Source organism: Podospora pseudopauciseta, chromosome 6 (assembly GCF_035222475.1).
Source record: "Podospora pseudopauciseta strain CBS 411.78 chromosome 6, whole genome shotgun sequence".
Taxonomy (NCBI): Eukaryota; Fungi; Ascomycota; class Sordariomycetes; order Sordariales; family Podosporaceae; genus Podospora; species Podospora pseudopauciseta.
The window spans coordinates 1,173,703-1,189,859 of NC_085895.1; the positions used below are offsets into that span (position 1 = coordinate 1,173,703).

The 16,157-nt window shown below is 54.8% G+C and overlaps 8 protein-coding genes across 8 annotated transcripts; 5 read left to right on the forward strand and 3 right to left on the reverse strand.

Annotated features, from left to right (window-relative positions):
* Positions 1–672: 672 nt before the first annotated feature.
* QC763_605850 (uncharacterized protein) lies at positions 673–3,128 on the reverse strand. The gene is made up of 3 exons (XM_062914427.1): positions 2,444–3,128; positions 1,893–2,351; positions 673–1,830 (listed from the first exon to the last, which is right to left on the reverse strand). Exons 1-3 carry the CDS (start codon positions 2,489–2,491, stop codon positions 988–990), a joined length of 1,350 nt encoding a protein of 449 aa, XP_062762667.1. The 5' UTR covers positions 2,492–3,128; the 3' UTR covers positions 673–987.
* On the forward strand, positions 2,623–4,951 carry QC763_605860 (uncharacterized protein). Its single transcript, XM_062914428.1, has 4 exons — positions 2,623–3,081; positions 3,285–3,643; positions 3,696–4,513; positions 4,572–4,951. The coding sequence occupies exons 2-4, from the start codon at positions 3,341–3,343 to the stop codon at positions 4,726–4,728; spliced, it is 1,278 nt and encodes a 425-aa protein (XP_062762668.1). The 5' UTR covers positions 2,623–3,081; positions 3,285–3,340; the 3' UTR covers positions 4,729–4,951.
* A 412-nt stretch (positions 4,952–5,363) lies between these two features.
* QC763_605870 (uncharacterized protein) lies at positions 5,364–6,083 on the reverse strand (the record flags this gene model as incomplete). Its single annotated transcript, XM_062914429.1, has 1 exon — positions 5,364–6,083. One exon carries the CDS (start codon positions 6,081–6,083, stop codon positions 5,364–5,366), a length of 720 nt encoding a protein of 239 aa, XP_062762669.1.
* A 325-nt stretch (positions 6,084–6,408) lies between these two features.
* Positions 6,409–7,650, forward strand: QC763_605880 (uncharacterized protein; the record flags this gene model as incomplete). Its single annotated transcript, XM_062914430.1, has 1 exon — positions 6,409–7,650. The coding sequence occupies one exon, from the start codon at positions 6,409–6,411 to the stop codon at positions 7,648–7,650; it is 1,242 nt and encodes a 413-aa protein (XP_062762670.1).
* A 403-nt stretch (positions 7,651–8,053) lies between these two features.
* QC763_605885 (uncharacterized protein) lies at positions 8,054–8,356 on the forward strand (the record flags this gene model as incomplete). Its single annotated transcript, XM_062914431.1, has 1 exon — positions 8,054–8,356. The coding sequence occupies one exon, from the start codon at positions 8,054–8,056 to the stop codon at positions 8,354–8,356; it is 303 nt and encodes a 100-aa protein (XP_062762671.1).
* Positions 8,357–8,383: 27 nt separating this feature from the next.
* Positions 8,384–12,603, reverse strand: QC763_605890 (uncharacterized protein). The gene is made up of 4 exons (XM_062914432.1): positions 10,751–12,603; positions 9,510–10,481; positions 9,185–9,449; positions 8,384–9,094 (listed from the first exon to the last, which is right to left on the reverse strand). The coding sequence occupies exons 2-4, from the start codon at positions 9,542–9,544 to the stop codon at positions 8,687–8,689; spliced, it is 708 nt and encodes a 235-aa protein (XP_062762672.1). The 5' UTR covers positions 9,545–10,481; positions 10,751–12,603; the 3' UTR covers positions 8,384–8,686.
* SUV3 (RNA helicase) lies at positions 10,040–12,487 on the forward strand (the record flags this gene model as incomplete). The annotated part of the gene is made up of 1 exon (XM_062914433.1): positions 10,040–12,487. The coding sequence occupies one exon, from the start codon at positions 10,040–10,042 to the stop codon at positions 12,485–12,487; it is 2,448 nt and encodes an 815-aa protein (XP_062762673.1).
* Positions 12,604–12,929: 326 nt separating the features above from the next.
* On the forward strand, positions 12,930–13,664 carry YUH1_2 (ubiquitinyl hydrolase 1; the record flags this gene model as incomplete). The annotated part of the gene is made up of 1 exon (XM_062914434.1): positions 12,930–13,664. One exon carries the CDS (start codon positions 12,930–12,932, stop codon positions 13,662–13,664), a length of 735 nt encoding a protein of 244 aa, XP_062762674.1.
* Between the last annotated feature and the right edge of the window lie 2,493 nt (positions 13,665–16,157).

A 16,157-nucleotide genomic window follows, 5' to 3' on the forward strand; every position in this document is an offset into this window, starting at 1 on the left:
GTAGGCAAAAGCAGCGAGAGTGCGGGGTCGAAGAAGCGCACGACGATGAGGAGCGCAGGACGATGAGGAGCGCAGGACGATGAGGAGCGCAGGACGATGAGGAGCGCAGGACGAAGCGCAGGACGGACGATGAGCAGGTTAGCCAGGTATTAGGGCGCGAACAACGGCAGGTGGGAGCGGGGAAGATAAGAGCCAAAAATACCGCCCTGTCCGGGCGCAGAAAATGCCGGCCATCATGGGAGGCCACGGCGTGAGAGCGAGAGGGGTGAAGCCAACAAGACGGTGCCGTCCGTTGCGATTGCTGAAAAAGGTGGTGTTGAGCCTCTTGCGGAAGCCAAAACGTTCGGGTGCTGACTCAGCAAAAGAGTGGGGCAAAAGCCATCCCAGAAGATAACATTGCCCTTAACTGCTTGACTAGGGGAGAGCGGACGGGATCCCGTATTTCAGCTAGGTATGGCCGTATGTGATAGTTGGGGTAGGGAAAGAGGCTTATGTGGGGGACGGTGGTGGTGACAGAACATCGGTTTGAAAACCACCCGCGGACACGCTGATCTCGCAGAGGTGTTTGCCAATCAACTCGAGGACTCACATTACACGCAGGTACGCCAACGTCCACTTTTACCAGATGCTGCGACCTCTGTTCAAGGGGTAGGTTATAGCCGCCGGGGACTCGATATCACTGCCTGTGAGGGGGGAGGCACGTTTGAGCCATGTGCGGGCACGGCTTCATGAGTTTTGGTATCGGATTGTTGTTTTTATTGTACATTTAGAATACATCACATACAACTGTACTCTCCTCCGCCCCTGTTGACTCCGCCCTTGAGCCAACCAAATGCATCTCTATACACATCATGTCCTTTTGGTTCCAGTCCTTTTACCCACCCCAAGCAAACATGTGCATAACCCCCTAATTTGTCTTTCCCTATCCTGTAATATCATCCCTTCTACATATATTACACACATCCGCCCTGCCCCTCTACCACTAGCTCAACGTCTCCTCAAGTACCAGTTGAAAGCCAATTGCGAGGTGTGCATGTTGAATGGCGTGGGAATCTCAGTCTTGCCCGGGCGAGCAACCGGATGACGGAGGTAGACGGCGGCGCAGATCTTGGGGTTGACCTCAAGATACCGGGGGATGAACGCAAATGCGGACATGTAGGGGCGGGGCCTCCACGGGGTGGCATATGGCTTGGAGGGGTCCCATGGGTTGATCTTCTCCTCCTCGAGTAGACGCTTGAGAATCTGGGACTCGACCATGTCGAATTTGGTTTGACCTGTTGGTACTGGCGTTCTTGTCCTGAGCTGTGGGTAGTCGGGGGTGGAGGGGTTGGTGGGTGCCTCGGCGGCAGGGGCTTCCGCTTGTTGCTGTTGCCGAAGCTCTGCGCGCTCGGCGGGGGTGAGTTCCAGTTCGGACATGAGGGAAGCCAGGTTCTCCATGTCGTCGCCGGTCTCCTGAACATCGGTGCCTACTTTGCGGGCTCTGTTCATGGCCTCCTTGATCTTCTTGGAGAGCTCACGGATCTCCTTCTTGTGGCCGCCTGAGAGCTTATCCTTGTTCTCCTCGATGATCTTCCTGGCATGCTGGTGCAGTTGTTTCAGCCCGTCGAGATGTTGAGCTTTGAGTTGTTCGGGGCTGAGCTCTTCGGCGGACTGCTCAGCGGCTTTGACGGTTTCTTCGGCGGGCTCGGCATCCTCTTCGGCTGTGGGTGTCTTTGGTGTGCTGGACGACTCGGACTTGGAGGTCTTCTTGCGGCCGGTGGCAATCATTACTTTTTCCGGGTCGACCTGAAAGAGATCACCTGGGTTTAGGAGATATCCGGGATGTTGCATCTGTCACACAAAGACACGTGTTAAGAGGCTGAATTTGAACTGGTCATTACGGATAGGCATACCTTCTTCCCGTTCACCTTGACGGCACCGTGAATAACGAACTGGCGGGCCTGCCTCGCACTGCTGGCAAACAGAGCTCGGAAAACGGAAATATCGAGACGACGCTCTTGGGGAGCAAAGGTCATCTGCATATAGGGTGTCATGCCCTCGGCATTTCCAGTGTTGCGGGCGACATTCTTTTCAGACCTCCCTGGCTTGACGTCACGTCCAGAACCACGACCAGCTGCCTGCTCGCTACCGTCGTATTTGGCCATGTATGCTGGGTCCATGTTGACGGCCGAGAGCAGCCTCCTGCTAAACATGCGCTCCCACTGCTTCTCTTTGATATGCTCGCCGTGATAGGCACGCGTGGCAGCTTTGGCGTGCCATTTTTGCTGAAAGAAGGTGCCAAAGTTACCCTTCCTATCCCTCATCCGGAAGAGGTTGAACAGATTGTATTTGTTCCATGTTTGTCTTACGCGCTACACTGTGCATTAGAGGCCTGGATGTCATGGAGATCATGGACAGAGAGGGGTAGAGAGAGAGAGAGAGAGAGCAAGGTCCCCAGACTTACGCCACGCTTCAAGGAATGAAAGCGTAATATCCTACGCTCGCACCTCATCTTGATGACTTCTTGGGGGCTCCCCTTGTTCAATGGACCAGGCCCGACTCTTGGAAGCGCAGGGTGAGCTGTGGGAGGCAGCTGGAGATACCCAAGGGACTCGGTATAGCGTCGTTGCGAGCTGATGCGCCCTATCGCTATCGCCCGAAAAAGTTTCCAATCGGGGCCGGTCCCCGGCAGCAGCTCACGTGAGATGCCGGCCAGCAACTGAACGAAAGGTACCTGGAGTTTGGACCAGTGAGGAGCGAGTGTTTGCCAGACGGGAGCTAGCACAAGATCGGACTAGTCTGTGCTTATCCGGCAGGCAAATGTGGGGAAGATGCGGGTGCCCAGACCCCAAGCGGCGGGCGGTGACAAGCTGCACGAAAAAAAAATCCAATTGAAGCAGCTCGATGTGGGGTTTGCGCCTACGCGACAGCAGTTTCAGTGTTGACTTGGAGACCGCGCTGATTGACCAAAAAACACCCATTGCCAAAACTTTGCGACAAGGACAACAGCGACCAGAGAGACTCTCACAACAATAGTACTCGTCGCTCCAGCCCTAGCTTCCTATTGTTCGCTCGCTTCAATAGCCTTCGAGTCACTTGTCCGTAAGTCCATCTGACTCCTCGCCGCGCCTTGGGGGGCTTTTCACTTTGGCGCACTGCTTGCTTGCTACCCCACCATCCATACCCATCCCATTAAAAGCTGCCCTCCTCCCCAGCTAGTTCTTTTCTCCCTCCGTTACACTTTTCCAACCCGCCAACCCAAACTCTGTCAAATTCTTCCCTTCTATTTCTAACCCGCTTCCCAGCAATTCTCAATTCCCACGGTACTCTCAATCCATCACCTTCACATCACATCGCAACCATGAGCGACGCTGCTGTCAACCAGCCCGAGGTGGCCGCTGCCGCCACCGAAACCCCCGCCGTTGAGCAGACCACCGCTGCCCCTGTGGCCGAGGTCGAGATGGCCGATGCTGCCCCAACTGAGGCTGCCGCTGAGAAGTCGGAGGAGAAGGCCGAGGAGAGGACCAAGGAGCAGACTGGTGCCACCAAGCCGCTTCCAATGCTCAAGACCACGGCTAAGATCGACACCAACTACAAGAACAACAGAAAGTACGATCCTTCTACTCAGGAAGTCACCGACGACCCCGTCCAGATTCGCGCTCAGGTAAGCTCAATTGCAACTGATTGCGTTGAGGCAACTGCTGACAATTGCGCAGGTTGAGTTTTGGTTCAATGACAGCAACCTTCCCGGCGACAAGCACATGTGGGAACAGACCGGTGGTCCCGAGAACAAGCCCGTTTCCCTCAAGCACATTTGCAACTTCAAGCGCATGCAGCGCTTCCAGCCCTACAGTGCCGTCGTGGCTGCTCTTCGCGACAGCACCCTTCTCGAGGTCTCCGGCGAAGAAGGCGAGGAAGTCATCAAACGCAAGGTTCCCTATGTTCTCTCCACGCTCTCGCCACAGGAACGCCAAGCCAGAAGCGTCTACGTCAAGGGCTTTGGCGACGAGCACGGTTCCAGCCAGTTTGAGATTGAGCAATTCTTTTCCCAGTTTGGCAAGGTTCAGCACCTTAAGCTCCGCCGCACCAACGAGAACCTCTTCAAGGGGTCCGTGTTCGTTGAATTTGATTCGGAGGAGACTGCCGACGCCTTCGTCAACAAGGAGCCTGCCGCAACGTGGAAAGACCATGAGCTATTGATCATGAAAAAGGGCGAGTATTGTGAGATGAAGGCGAAAGAGATCAAGGAGGGCAAGATCCAAGCATCAAACTCCCGCAAGTCCACCTTCTGGGAGGGTAAGGAAAAGACCTCGACCCGTGGCGGTCGCGGTGGCGCTCGTGGTGGCCACGGTGGCCGTGACAACCGCAATGGCGACAACAATGAGGATAAAAAGAATGGTTTCAAGGGTGGTCGTGGTGGGCGTGGCGGGCGTGGCGGGCGTGGCAGGGGAGGTCGCGGTGGCCGTGGTGGCAGCAGGGATAATAATAAGGGACAGGATGGGAAGAGGGAAGAGAAAAAGCCCGCCGTTAATGAGTATGTTCCGTCAATCTTGTCTTTGACATCAGTCCATTGCTAACTCATTGTTTCACAGCGGCGAGATGCCTACCATTCAGGCCACGAACGAAAAGGGCGAGGTCGTCGTCAAGCCTGCCGAGGCCAATGGCAAGCGCACCCGCGAGAACGACGAGGCGGCTGCTCCCCCGGCTAAGAAGGTCGACACCAAGACCGAAACTGCCGCCGCGCAATAAAGGAGAGAGGGAGATTTACGACTCGATGTGGAGATTTTTTGCAGCATCAAGGATAAAAAAAGGTACATTTCATTCAGGCCATCGACACCACATTTGCATCTTCCCTTTTGGCGGACAGATTGGGGACTGTCAAAGATATCCGGATGCTTTGCGTTGTAAAATTAGAGATTACTCTGGGCTGGCGTTTTAGGGCGGGTCACGTTGGGGGCTCTGGTTCTTTTTTCCATACCGGACAGGTTGATTTTAGGGGAATATTATCAGCGTTTTGCTATCAAGTGGTTTGATGAGATGAATGGTGATTTGTGTGACTCTCTCAAACCATGTGCGTTTTTGTAAGTGACATTGTTGATATACTATAACACGCATTTTTGGGGGGGACTTGAGAAACAGACATTTTGCTGCCGGGTTTCCAAATTTGTGTGTTGAAATATTGATTGTTTGAGAGGAAGATGAAATTAGCCTATCGTGTCTTTTGATGAACGCTGTCGTAAAACTCACATTCTCGCCGTGCCCTTGTAATCGCCATGATGCTGGAATCCAATCATCATCAGTGGCCATGTTGATCTAGCGTGGAATATATCTCCTCGTTGGGGTGGCCGTCCTCGATTTCAAACTTTGCTTCCCCCCTCCCCCCGTCAAGATGCCTCTTCGCCTAGGTACTTTTCCCACTTATCCTCGGCAAACAGCTCCTTCATTATCCTGCCCTTTTTCTTCTTTTCTTGCTCGTATTGCTTTCTGGCTTTTTTGGCGTCTAGTAATTTCTCTTTAGGCCGTGGTATATTTTTTGTTCCTTTTGGAAGTTCAACCCCTAACCCAAGCCTGTCGTCTTTTGGCTTTGGCTTGAGGGGGTGTGCGATACCCTGCTGATCAGACCCCAAACCCCTTCTGGAATCTGGATCCCAACCTTGGGAGGATAGATACTGCAACCCCATGCGGGAGCGGTCGAGGGAGGAGGGGGGGTGGGAGTGAGGGAGGGAGAGTTGGTGGGGGAGGGAGAGTTCGTGGTTGGGGAGGATGGGGAGGTTGCAACTTGGGCAGAGGGGGGGTGTTGGGGAGGGTTTTGTTGATGGGGGATCTGAGTGGTTGTTATCTAGGGAGTTTTCATGTCCTATGGGTGGTTTTGGTTCTGGTGGGAGGACGAGAGCGAGATAGAGGTCGGATACTGACTTTGACGTATCCCGTGCTGGCTCGTCGGTGGAGACTGTCTTCAGAGAGGAGGATGCCGGGACAAAGGTTACCGGGTTGCGGTAGAGGCCGGAGCCGAAGGGGCGTTTTTGCTGGAGGGGGAGTTCATCTTCTGGGTTGTCGAATGGGTCGATGGGAAGGGTGGGAGTGGGTCCTGGCGGTGGTGGCATTTTTTGTGGTTTGTGAGGGGTGAAGGTGTCTATGAAGATGAAGGTGAAAGTGAGGACGAAGAATTGAGGTGCTAGGCAAAGAAAGCTTGGCTCCCGATCCCTGTTCAACCAACTTAAAAAAAAGCCCGCCCCACACTCGAATCAGGGGTGAGAGAGCAACCTACGTCAGCTAGGCTGGAGAACATTCGTGTCCAAATTTATTATTTTTCGTCATTCAAAATCCCCTATTCGCGACCAAACCCGCCTCCTTCGCGACAACTCGACACTCCTTTTTTTCGAAAAAAAAAAAAAATAATGCCCCCATAACCACACACAATCCACCAAAATGCCCCTCCCCTTCCTCGCCTCCCTCTACTTCGACGGCCTCCCCCCCTGGTTCCCCGACCCCCTCGTCGCCCTCAAATACACCACCGCTCTCGGCTCCCTCGCCCTCACAAAATGGTACACCTCCGGCCGTCCCAACCCCTCCGAGCGCAAGCTCCACGGCCGCGTGGTAATCATGACGGGCGGCACCTCCGGAATCGGCGCCAAAACAGCCTTCCAGCTCGCCTCCCGAGGCGCCCAGCTCTGCCTCCTAACCCGACAACCCCCGAACGACCCCTTTCTAGTCGATTACATCGACGACCTCCGCACCCGTACAAACAACCAAATGATCTACGCCGAGCAAGTCGACCTCGCCTCCCTCCACAGCATCCGCCAGTTTGCGACAAAATGGATCGACAACGCGCCCCCGAGAAGGCTAGACATGGTTGTCCTCTGCGCCGCAACGCTCACCACCCCCGGGCATAAGAGAAGCGAGACAGAAGAGGGGATCGAGACGGAGTGGATGGTCAATTACCTCGCCAACGTCCACCTGCTAGGGATTTTGAGTCCCGCGATCAAGGCCCAGCCGTTTGACAGGGACGTGAGGATCATCATCCCTACCTGCAGCAGCTACATTGGGGCGCCGAAGCTGGAGCCGGGGGATGTGACAGACAAGAGGAGATTTTGGTCACCGAAGCTGGCGTATGCGAGGAGCAAGCTTGCGTTGATGGTTTTTGCAAAAACGTATCAGAAGCATCTGGATGCGTACAAGAGGCCGGATCAGCTGCCGATGAATGCGAGGGTTGTGATTGTTGACCCGGGGTTTGCGAGGACGGTGGGGATGAGGAGGTGGTTGACTAGGGGGTCACTTTTGGGCTTGTTTCTCTACGTAGTTTTCTACTTTGTTGCGTGGTTGCTATTGAAGAGCCCGAATATGGCTGCGCAGAGCATTTTGTTTGCGGCTATGGATGGGGGGCTGTTGAGGGGACCGGGGGGCAAGTTTATCAAGGAGTGTATGGAGGTTGACTTTGCGAGGAGAGACATTGAAGACGAAGAAGTGGCCAAGAAGCTATGGGAGGAAAGTGATAAGTTGATTGAGAAGACGGAGAAGGCTTCTGCACTGAGAAGGGCGAGGGAGAAGAAGGAAAAGGAGGAGAGGGAGAAGGTGGAGGAGATTGAGAGCTTGGTGAAGACTATCAAGAAGGGGAAGGCGAAGCAGGGGGAGGAGAAGAAGAAGAAGAAGAAGACGACGACGACGGATTAAAGTGCGAAACAATAGGGGGGTGGAAGGAAGTGAGTGTTGACTTATAGCTATAGGGTATTTTTCGGCGTGTGGTGGTGGTCAGACCGATGGGCCGGCCGGGCTTATCCGTTGATCAATCGGTCGCTCGGTATGTTTGGTCAGAGCGGGGCCCAAGCCCGCATCTCGGCACTTCACGTGCGACGGGACGGACGTCATTGAAGCGACCTCACTTCAGCTATTCATCATCATCATCATCATCATCATCATCATCATCAAACATATCGGTTCATCATCACGACAAAGTTCTCAACATTCCACACCAGATCTCTATCAAATCTCATAATTTCAAACGACAGGCCAGCCCTTTTTCATCAGCTCAAAGGTCACCTCACGAGCCGAGGTTCAAAATCAGACAGCGCAAGCAATGGCAGCTACACTATCACCACCGCCAGCGCTCAGCAGCCAACAACATCCACAACAAGAGTTCATTGTGCCATGTCAAGCTGTCTGGCCACATGCACAACCAAATCCCACACAAATACAACAACGCCCACCGCCACAGCCAGCCTTCAATCCTGCACACTGTCACCCAGTCTTCTTCAGCGATAAGCTCCGGCGTCCGCCATTTGCCCTAGGGTCAGGGCCACAGTTGAACCCAGTCGCGCATGGATATGTATACCAGGATGGGACAAGGCCAAACGGCAAAACTAGTGGATCGAGGTTATGAGGTTATTCAAGCGATATAGAGGGAAGGCAAGGCAACGAACGACGCGTGTATAGATAATATCAGTACAATACAAGTACAACCCAAGCTCATAAGCAAGAGGACAAACATCATAAAAGAGAGAGCCAATATACCACGGGCAAGGAAATAATAGAACAAAACATTCCCAAACTCAGACAACACAATTTGAAACCCATGAGTTCGCCTGCTTATACCCATCCCAAAACCAAACCCAAACCCAAAACTTCCCATCACCCCTTCTTCCGCCCACACGATTTAAAAAAGAGAAAAAAAAATATTGCTTGTACAGGAATACAGTGTGATGGCATAACCCTAAGGAAGATTATTCTTCACACTCACCACCACCGTCACAATAATCAACACCAAAACCAACCCCAACAGCCCCATCAGCTTCACATTCTTCCACCACATTCTCCTCTTCAGCCCCCTGCTCCTCACGCGAAACTCCCTTGCTGACCCGCCCAGGCGATCGGTCTTGTCGACAAGCAGGTCGATGCGTTCCCCTCTCTCCAACAGGCCCTCAATGTTTCTCGTCATGATGCCCCTCACATCCTCGATCTCCCTCTGGGCGGTACGAATGGCGTCGTCCTGCTCGGCGTTGTCTTCTCCTCTCACATTGTTGGTGCCGTACTCAATCATGAGCCTCTTTAGGTCAGAGTTCAGAGAGGCGCAGCCGTAGTTTGGGAGGGTGGCGAGGTCGGTTGATTGAGGGGGGTAGGCCTGGGGAGGTACGGGTTAGTATGATACAGTCCTTTGGGGACTGTAGTGCGTGTATAATCAAAGGGGAAGGGGGAAGGAGGTGGGACGTACGGCGAGGAATTTAGTTCGGATCGCGGTGAGGTAGTTGAACGAGATGCGTCGGGATACGGAGGACGAGTCGGATATCACGAGGAACGTGAGGGGGAGGGGGGACTCGGAGATGTAGTTGATGTGGTAGGTTCCGTGGGTGTAGGTTAGCTTTTGGGGGGTGGAGTGGTCGATCTTGGGGAGGATGAGGGTTGCTAGTTGGGGGAGGTTGGGGGAGGAGGAGGTGGAGGATTCGGTTAGGAGGGTGGAGGAGTAGGATATGCAGGAGCTGAGGGGGAGAGAGAGGTTAGTATTAAGGTGAGATAGGGTGGGAGAGGGATAGACGTACTAGAGGAGGGGGGTGGAGGTGGATGAGGAGGCCATTTTGATGGTGGTTGTGGTCTATCCAGCGGTGGTGGCGATGGCTTGGTGAGAAGCTTGCGGGTTGATTGATTGATTGCCGGATTTATATGGACGCGCCGATGAAGAATCGAAGCTACTGCGGGTGTATGATGTGAGCGAGCGATTGATGATCACAAGTCTACGAATCGGGGGGTTGTGTCTGGGGAATGCACAATGACGAAGCGTTGGCAGTTCCGCACGGTGGAAACCCTTACCCAACGGTTGGAAACGCCAAGCCCTGGTCCCTGCCACCATGGGGGCGTGTCTTGGCAGAAGAGGAAGTTGAAAATCTCCGATAAGATAACAACTTTTTGTTTTGGGACGTGAACCGCCACCACTGACACCCCCCGACGATTGTTATACAACCACGAACGACCGAGTTTACGGGGAACAAACGAGCGGCCGATTTAGACGGGGAGTCAGCGAGAGACTGCGCACGTACCCCAGGAGGATGGTGTCGAAACCCACGCTCCCGACATGAACGCCCTGCTCAGGAATGCCTACAAGTGGCCGAAATGCACACCACCAGTGTCCGCAGCAGCGTTTTCCACCGCGCCGTCGCCGTGGCGAAAAGCGGCCAACTCGTCGTCCAAGTCCAGGGAGCGTGAGAGGAACATTATAAATTTGCACCACGAAATCAACGACAGCCTCGACCAGCTCAAAGACAGCCTCGACCATGGCGAATCCTCGTCCCGCGGCGGCCGCCCCAGTAAGAACAAGTCCACCTTCAGCCAGAAGCGTAGCTATCAGATGTTTGAGGTGCTCGTCAACGCCAGGGTGAACAAGGTGATGCGAGAGATGGGCGATTATAGGGACCGGCAGGAGGATTGGCGGGCCTTTGGCGTCAACAACCAGGTGCAGCTCGACAGCTCGATCGGCCTCTTCAAGAAGGCGCTCGACACATGTTTTGCGAAAGCCACTGAGAAAGGCATGATTAGTCGTTCGGACAACCCCCTATTCTGGAATCTGCGGAATTCTTTTGTCAAGGGCGACAACAGGGGGCTCAGCTCGGAGCTGGTGCACAGTTTTCAGACGTTCTTGATGAAGGAGCGTTTCCCAGACGCCATCAACGAGCTGCACAGAGAGATCGCCGACCTACGGTTTCCCTACGAGTGGTACCCGGCGACTAGGATGCTGCAGCGCACCGTTCATCTTCACGTCGGCCCAACAAACTCTGGAAAGACTTACAACGCCCTCAAGGCTCTGGAAGGCGCCAAGACGGGGATATACGCTGGGCCGTTGCGGCTGTTGGCCCATGAGATCTGGTCACGGTTTGCAGCCAAGGGCAAGCCATGCGCTCTAGTCACGGGTGAAGAGGTCAGGATACCCGAGGGCGTCGACAGGTGGTTCCACAGCTGCACGGTCGAAATGTCGCCCCTGAACAAACCGGTAGATGTGGCCGTCGTTGACGAGATTCAAATGATCGCCAGCGAGGACCGCGGATGGGCCTGGACACAGGCTGTTTTGGGCCTGCAAGCCAAAGAGCTTCATCTCTGCGGAGAGGACAGAGTTGTCGAGCTGATCCAGGACCTCTGCGCCAGGATCGGCGACAGGTGCATCGTTCACCGGTACCAGCGCCTGAACCCGCTCGAGACCATGTCCAAGTCTCTTCGTGGAGACTTTAGGAATCTGGAAAAAGGCGATGCGGTCGTTGCCTTCAGCCGTGTCGCACTGCACAAGCTCAAGGCCGGTATCGAGCAGGCAACCGGAAAGAGATGCGCCATCGTGTACGGCAGTCTGCCTCCGGAAACAAGAGCTCAACAGGCGGCGCTCTTCAACGATCCAAATAACGAGTACGACTACCTGGTCGCCAGCGACGCCATCGGCATGGGGTTGAACCTGGAGATCAAACGAGTCATCTTTGAGTCATCTTCCAAGTTTGACGGCAACAAAGTGCGAAGTCTGACCGTTCCCGAAATCAAACAGATCGGCGGCCGCGCTGGTCGGTACAGGACGGCTTCCGCCGAGATTGCTTCCGCGCAAGAGGGTGCTGCCGGTGGAGAGGAAGCGGTGGAAGCAAAGGTGGAATCCAACACTGGATGGGTGACGGCGTTTGATTTTCGGGATCTGCAGGACATCCAAAATGCTTTTCAAAAAGAGGCAAAGCCCATTGAGACGGCCGGCCTGTTCCCTCCGGCGAACATCATCGAACGCTTCCATACCTACTTTCCCCCAAGAACACCCACGTCGTTTGTCCTGACCAGATTACGGGAACTGGCCAGACTGTCGCCACGGTTCCACCTCTGCGACTTTGACACGGCACTCGAAATCGCCGATGCCATCCAGCCATACAACCTCAGCGTCGCCGACCGCTGCGTCTTCCTCAACTGCCCCGTCTCCTTCCGGGTATCCCGTGACAGAGAGAGCAACGGCCAGAGAGAGGCGCTCCAGGCGTTTGCCAAGTGCGTTGCCGAGATGGGGAGCGGTCATCTGTTAGACTTCGACTGCATCGACCTGAGCATTCTGGACATGGACGAGGAAACGAGGATGACCATGTTCAACAACCCAGCCTACTTGCAGAGCCTCGAACGGCTGCACCAGATTATCACCATGTATCTCTGGCTGAGCTATCGCTATGAGGGCGTGTTCCAAAGCCAGTCGATGGCGTTCAAGGTCAAGGAGATTGTGGAGGACAGGATCACCGAGTTCCTTGACAAGCTTACGTATGTTACGTACTCGCAGGCCAGGCGTCGGCAGGCCATGCGTGAGGCGGCCGAGAGACATAAGAAGGCCGAGGAGCAGTTGCTGGGGGAGGAGGAGCAGGAGCATTTGCAGGAGCATCACGAGGAAGAGCCGGAGGAGCCGATCATCGAGATTGTGGAGGAGCTGGATCCGGAGGAGATCATTGGGGAGGCTATCGAAGAGGCGGGGACTGGGGAGCGGGAGCCAGGACCGGACGCTGAGAAGAATCAGGGGTCGGGGTGAGGGTGGAAATGCATGGGTTGTACGATTTGGGTTTGCATATAGGATGGGATGGGATGGGATGGGATGGATGTAACTTGTAACATTAGCAGTGTAGATGGTACGGCGTACGGTAGATAACATGTCTGATGAGTTGGAAATCAATCAGTTTGCACACATGTTCTGGCCTTGATAAGGTGTGGACAACCCTTGCTTGTTTGGCCGGGCGGGCCGCCAAGCTAGCTATGAAGTCATTACCCCAACCCAGCTACCCCACCTGATCGACCTTGAAGGGCCCCCTTTCAGGCAACCAAACAGACGAACGCAGCGCTGCCCTCGGCAATCACAAACTCTCGGACCTATTCCGCATTCTTCACACAAGCTATATCTGCTCTCTTTCTCTGTGAACTATCCACCACCAAACATCAACACTCAGGCAAAGCCAACAACTTCCCAGACCGCCACAATGTCCAACCCCGACCCCCCCACCACCACAGCGCCCGCCTTCATCCCCCTCGAAGCCAATCCAGAGCTCATGACAACCCTCCTCACCAACCTGGGCATGTCCCCCACCCTCGCCCTCCACGACGTCTACTCCCTCACCGACCCCGATTTGTTGTCTTTCATCCCCCGCCCAGCCTACGCCCTCCTCCTCGTCTTCCCCATCACCCCAACCTACGAATCCCACCGTCTGGCGGAGGACTCCCTCCTCCCCGACCACGTCCCCACCCCGGACTACCCCGTGATCTGGTTCAGACAGACGATCCGCAACGCCTGCGGGCTCATGGGCCTCCTCCACGCCATTGCTAATTCTCCCGCCGAGTTCATCACCCCGGACAGCGACCTTGACAGGATTGTCAAGACGGCGTTGCCGCTGGACACGATCGGACGGGCGAGGTTGCTGGAGACAGAGGAGAGTTTGGCGAGGGCGCATAGGGCGGCGGCGGAGAGGGGGGACACGGCTGCTCCCGAGGCGACGGATGAGGTTGATTTGCATTATGTTGCTTTTGTCAAGGGGAGGGATGGGGGGCTTTGGGAGATGGATGGGAGACGGAAGGGGCCGATCAGGAGGGGGGAGTTGGAGGGGGAGGAGGATGTGTTGAGCGAGAAGGGGTTGGTATTGGGGGCGAGGAAGTTTTTGGAGAGGGAGGGGGGGGATTTGAGGTTTAGTGCTGTTGCGCTGGCGAGGGGGTATGATTAGGTGATGGTGATGGGTTGGTGATGGGTTGGGCATTGCTACGGGGCGTTTTTAGTGGTGGTGATTTTTATCTACTTTGTGTCAGAGGCAGGAGGAGAAAACAGGAGGGCGTTTGTGTCAGGGTAAGAGTTATGTTGGTTTTGATCGCTGTAGGTCAATGTGACTGGTGACGGTACAATATAACCTTTTTTCCCCTTTTCTCTTCGATATAACCATGACTTCAAAGTCCCGCTCCAACGCCCAGATTTGGCTCCTCGTCGGGTCGATTGCAGATGTACACCTCCCCTCCTCCACCGCCCCTCCCACCACCTTGTGATCTTCCGGATGTTGTGGAGGACTGTCTGTAAGGGTTGGCGGGAGAGTCGGACGTGTTTTGATTCTTGGGCGTCCTGCCATTGGGCTATTTGGGAGGGGGTGGTGGGTTGGTATTCACCTATGTGGAAGCGAGAGAGAGAGGGTTGTGGTCATGATGGTTGATACGCATGATGGCTGGAGGTTATCACGACGCAGGTAGGTGAGGCTCAGGTGAGGTTGGTGGGGAGATGCTCAGATGGTAGTTGCAACATGGCACTTTTGACAGGTTTGGGGAAGCTGCTAGGTGGCAGTGAAGAGACGATTCTCCCATCTCAAAAAATACTTTGCTTCTGTGGAATATCGACGCCTCGCTTTCGAGAAGCAATGCTCACCTTTGACGTGATGACGAGCATGATCATGGCATCAATATTGACTCCCAGAAAGGAACCTCTACCGCTCAGCTCGGGAGATGACGACTCCGATTGTATTGTGCAACGCCGCACAAGCAGCTCGGGGCGCGGGGGGTTGGGTTATTTAAAGCATCCAGAACGGGAGAGGGCGTCGACGAGAATGCTTCAACGACAGCCGGAAGGAACACGGTTGAGGAGGGAAAAACTTCGAGAACTTTGTTGTAGGACGACATCCTCAGCTGTCCCGGACGTCCCCAGGCGATGTGCATCGGCTGGCGGGAGAGGACACTGCCGTACGCAAATAAACGCAAACGAAGACCGGTGTGTCTTCCTTTTCATACAGGGAACACGACAAGCAGGGCAGTGTAGCAGCAGGAATCCGTACCTGCAGCCAGCTAAATAACATTCCCGTCGTCAGCACACATACATATCGCCGACCAACAAAATGCGCCGAGATGCAGCCCATGTCAGCTCTCTCCCCGCCGCCACCCGACAGACAGCCTTGACTCGCTGTCACTCTCACCCTCGCAAAGATATCGCACTGCTCGGCGGTTAGAGAGAGTGAGGCATGCAGTGCCGTTGAAATGCGGGCGAGAAACAGCATGAGAAACAAAGCAGCAACAACGAGATCAAATCTCCATTAAGAGATGTCGATCTCCCCCCTCCTCCCAACCCCTGGCGCGTCTTGGGGGAGATCGTCACATCGACAATCGACGCAGGCGAGGAACATCCTGGCAGATCGACGAGCAGGGGTTGGGGAGGCACGGAAGGGAGCCAGGGACCCTTGCGGCGGACAGACCCAAAAGACGCAACCCACGATCCTCTCTTTGGGAAGACTCCGGAGATCGAGGTTTAGCTTGCCGAAAGAAGCAACGAGAGCCATGTGTCGAGGCCTGAAACCAGGCCACGCTAAAAGACAGGAAGTGAAATCGAGTCTTCAGCAAAAGACTCTTTTTCTTTTCTGAAGAAAAACTGGTGACGGCAAAGATATGCATGATTCATGCTAATTTTCAGCCCGTCAATCTTCACCATCTTCACAGGACAAACGGACCTGTGGTACCTGCCAATGTCTCATTTGCCGTCCGTCTTCAACCACAGGCCATCGTTGGTCTCTCAAGTATCTATGTCGAGGATTAACCTCCAACAAGACCTGTCACTGTCATCCCAAAGGGACACAACTCCGGGGGATCAGACCTCTCTGCCGAGACGGCCCAACCACGCCGTCGACACGCAGGAGCAAACGCACGGTCTTTGAATGCTGCCTCGACTTGCTCGACAACACTGTTCGGACTCGTCCCAGAGACCGCTAGAACAGTTTAGCCGCTTTGGCGCTGTTTTTTTTTCTTCCCGTGCAAACGCAGAGAAACAACCCCTCCTTACCCTCCTCCTTCGAACAACGCTCTCCGTCCTGCCTTGCCCTGCAGATGCCGTGCCGTGCAGCTAGAAGACTGCTCGCCTCCAATGATAGGCTGCGAGACTTTTTGAATCCCCGCGGCGCGCAAACTTTTTGCTCTGGTCCCACGATGTGTGAGAGCCCATGGCTACACACGGGGGTGTTTGATGACTGAGTGTTATCTTCCTCTCACACTACGGAAGCGGCGTGTGGTACTGCCGGCACCCCCAGACAATGCTTTCTCGGTTCACATCCCAACCAGGTGCTTGTGCTACCGAGCGTAGTCGTGATCTGCTAGCCCCCCCGCCGTCTGCCATCTCAATATATCCTACCACGACTCTAGCCTTGTCCCCGAGGTAGAGCTCAGCTGTTCCTCCCCTTTCTTTCCCCACCCCATGC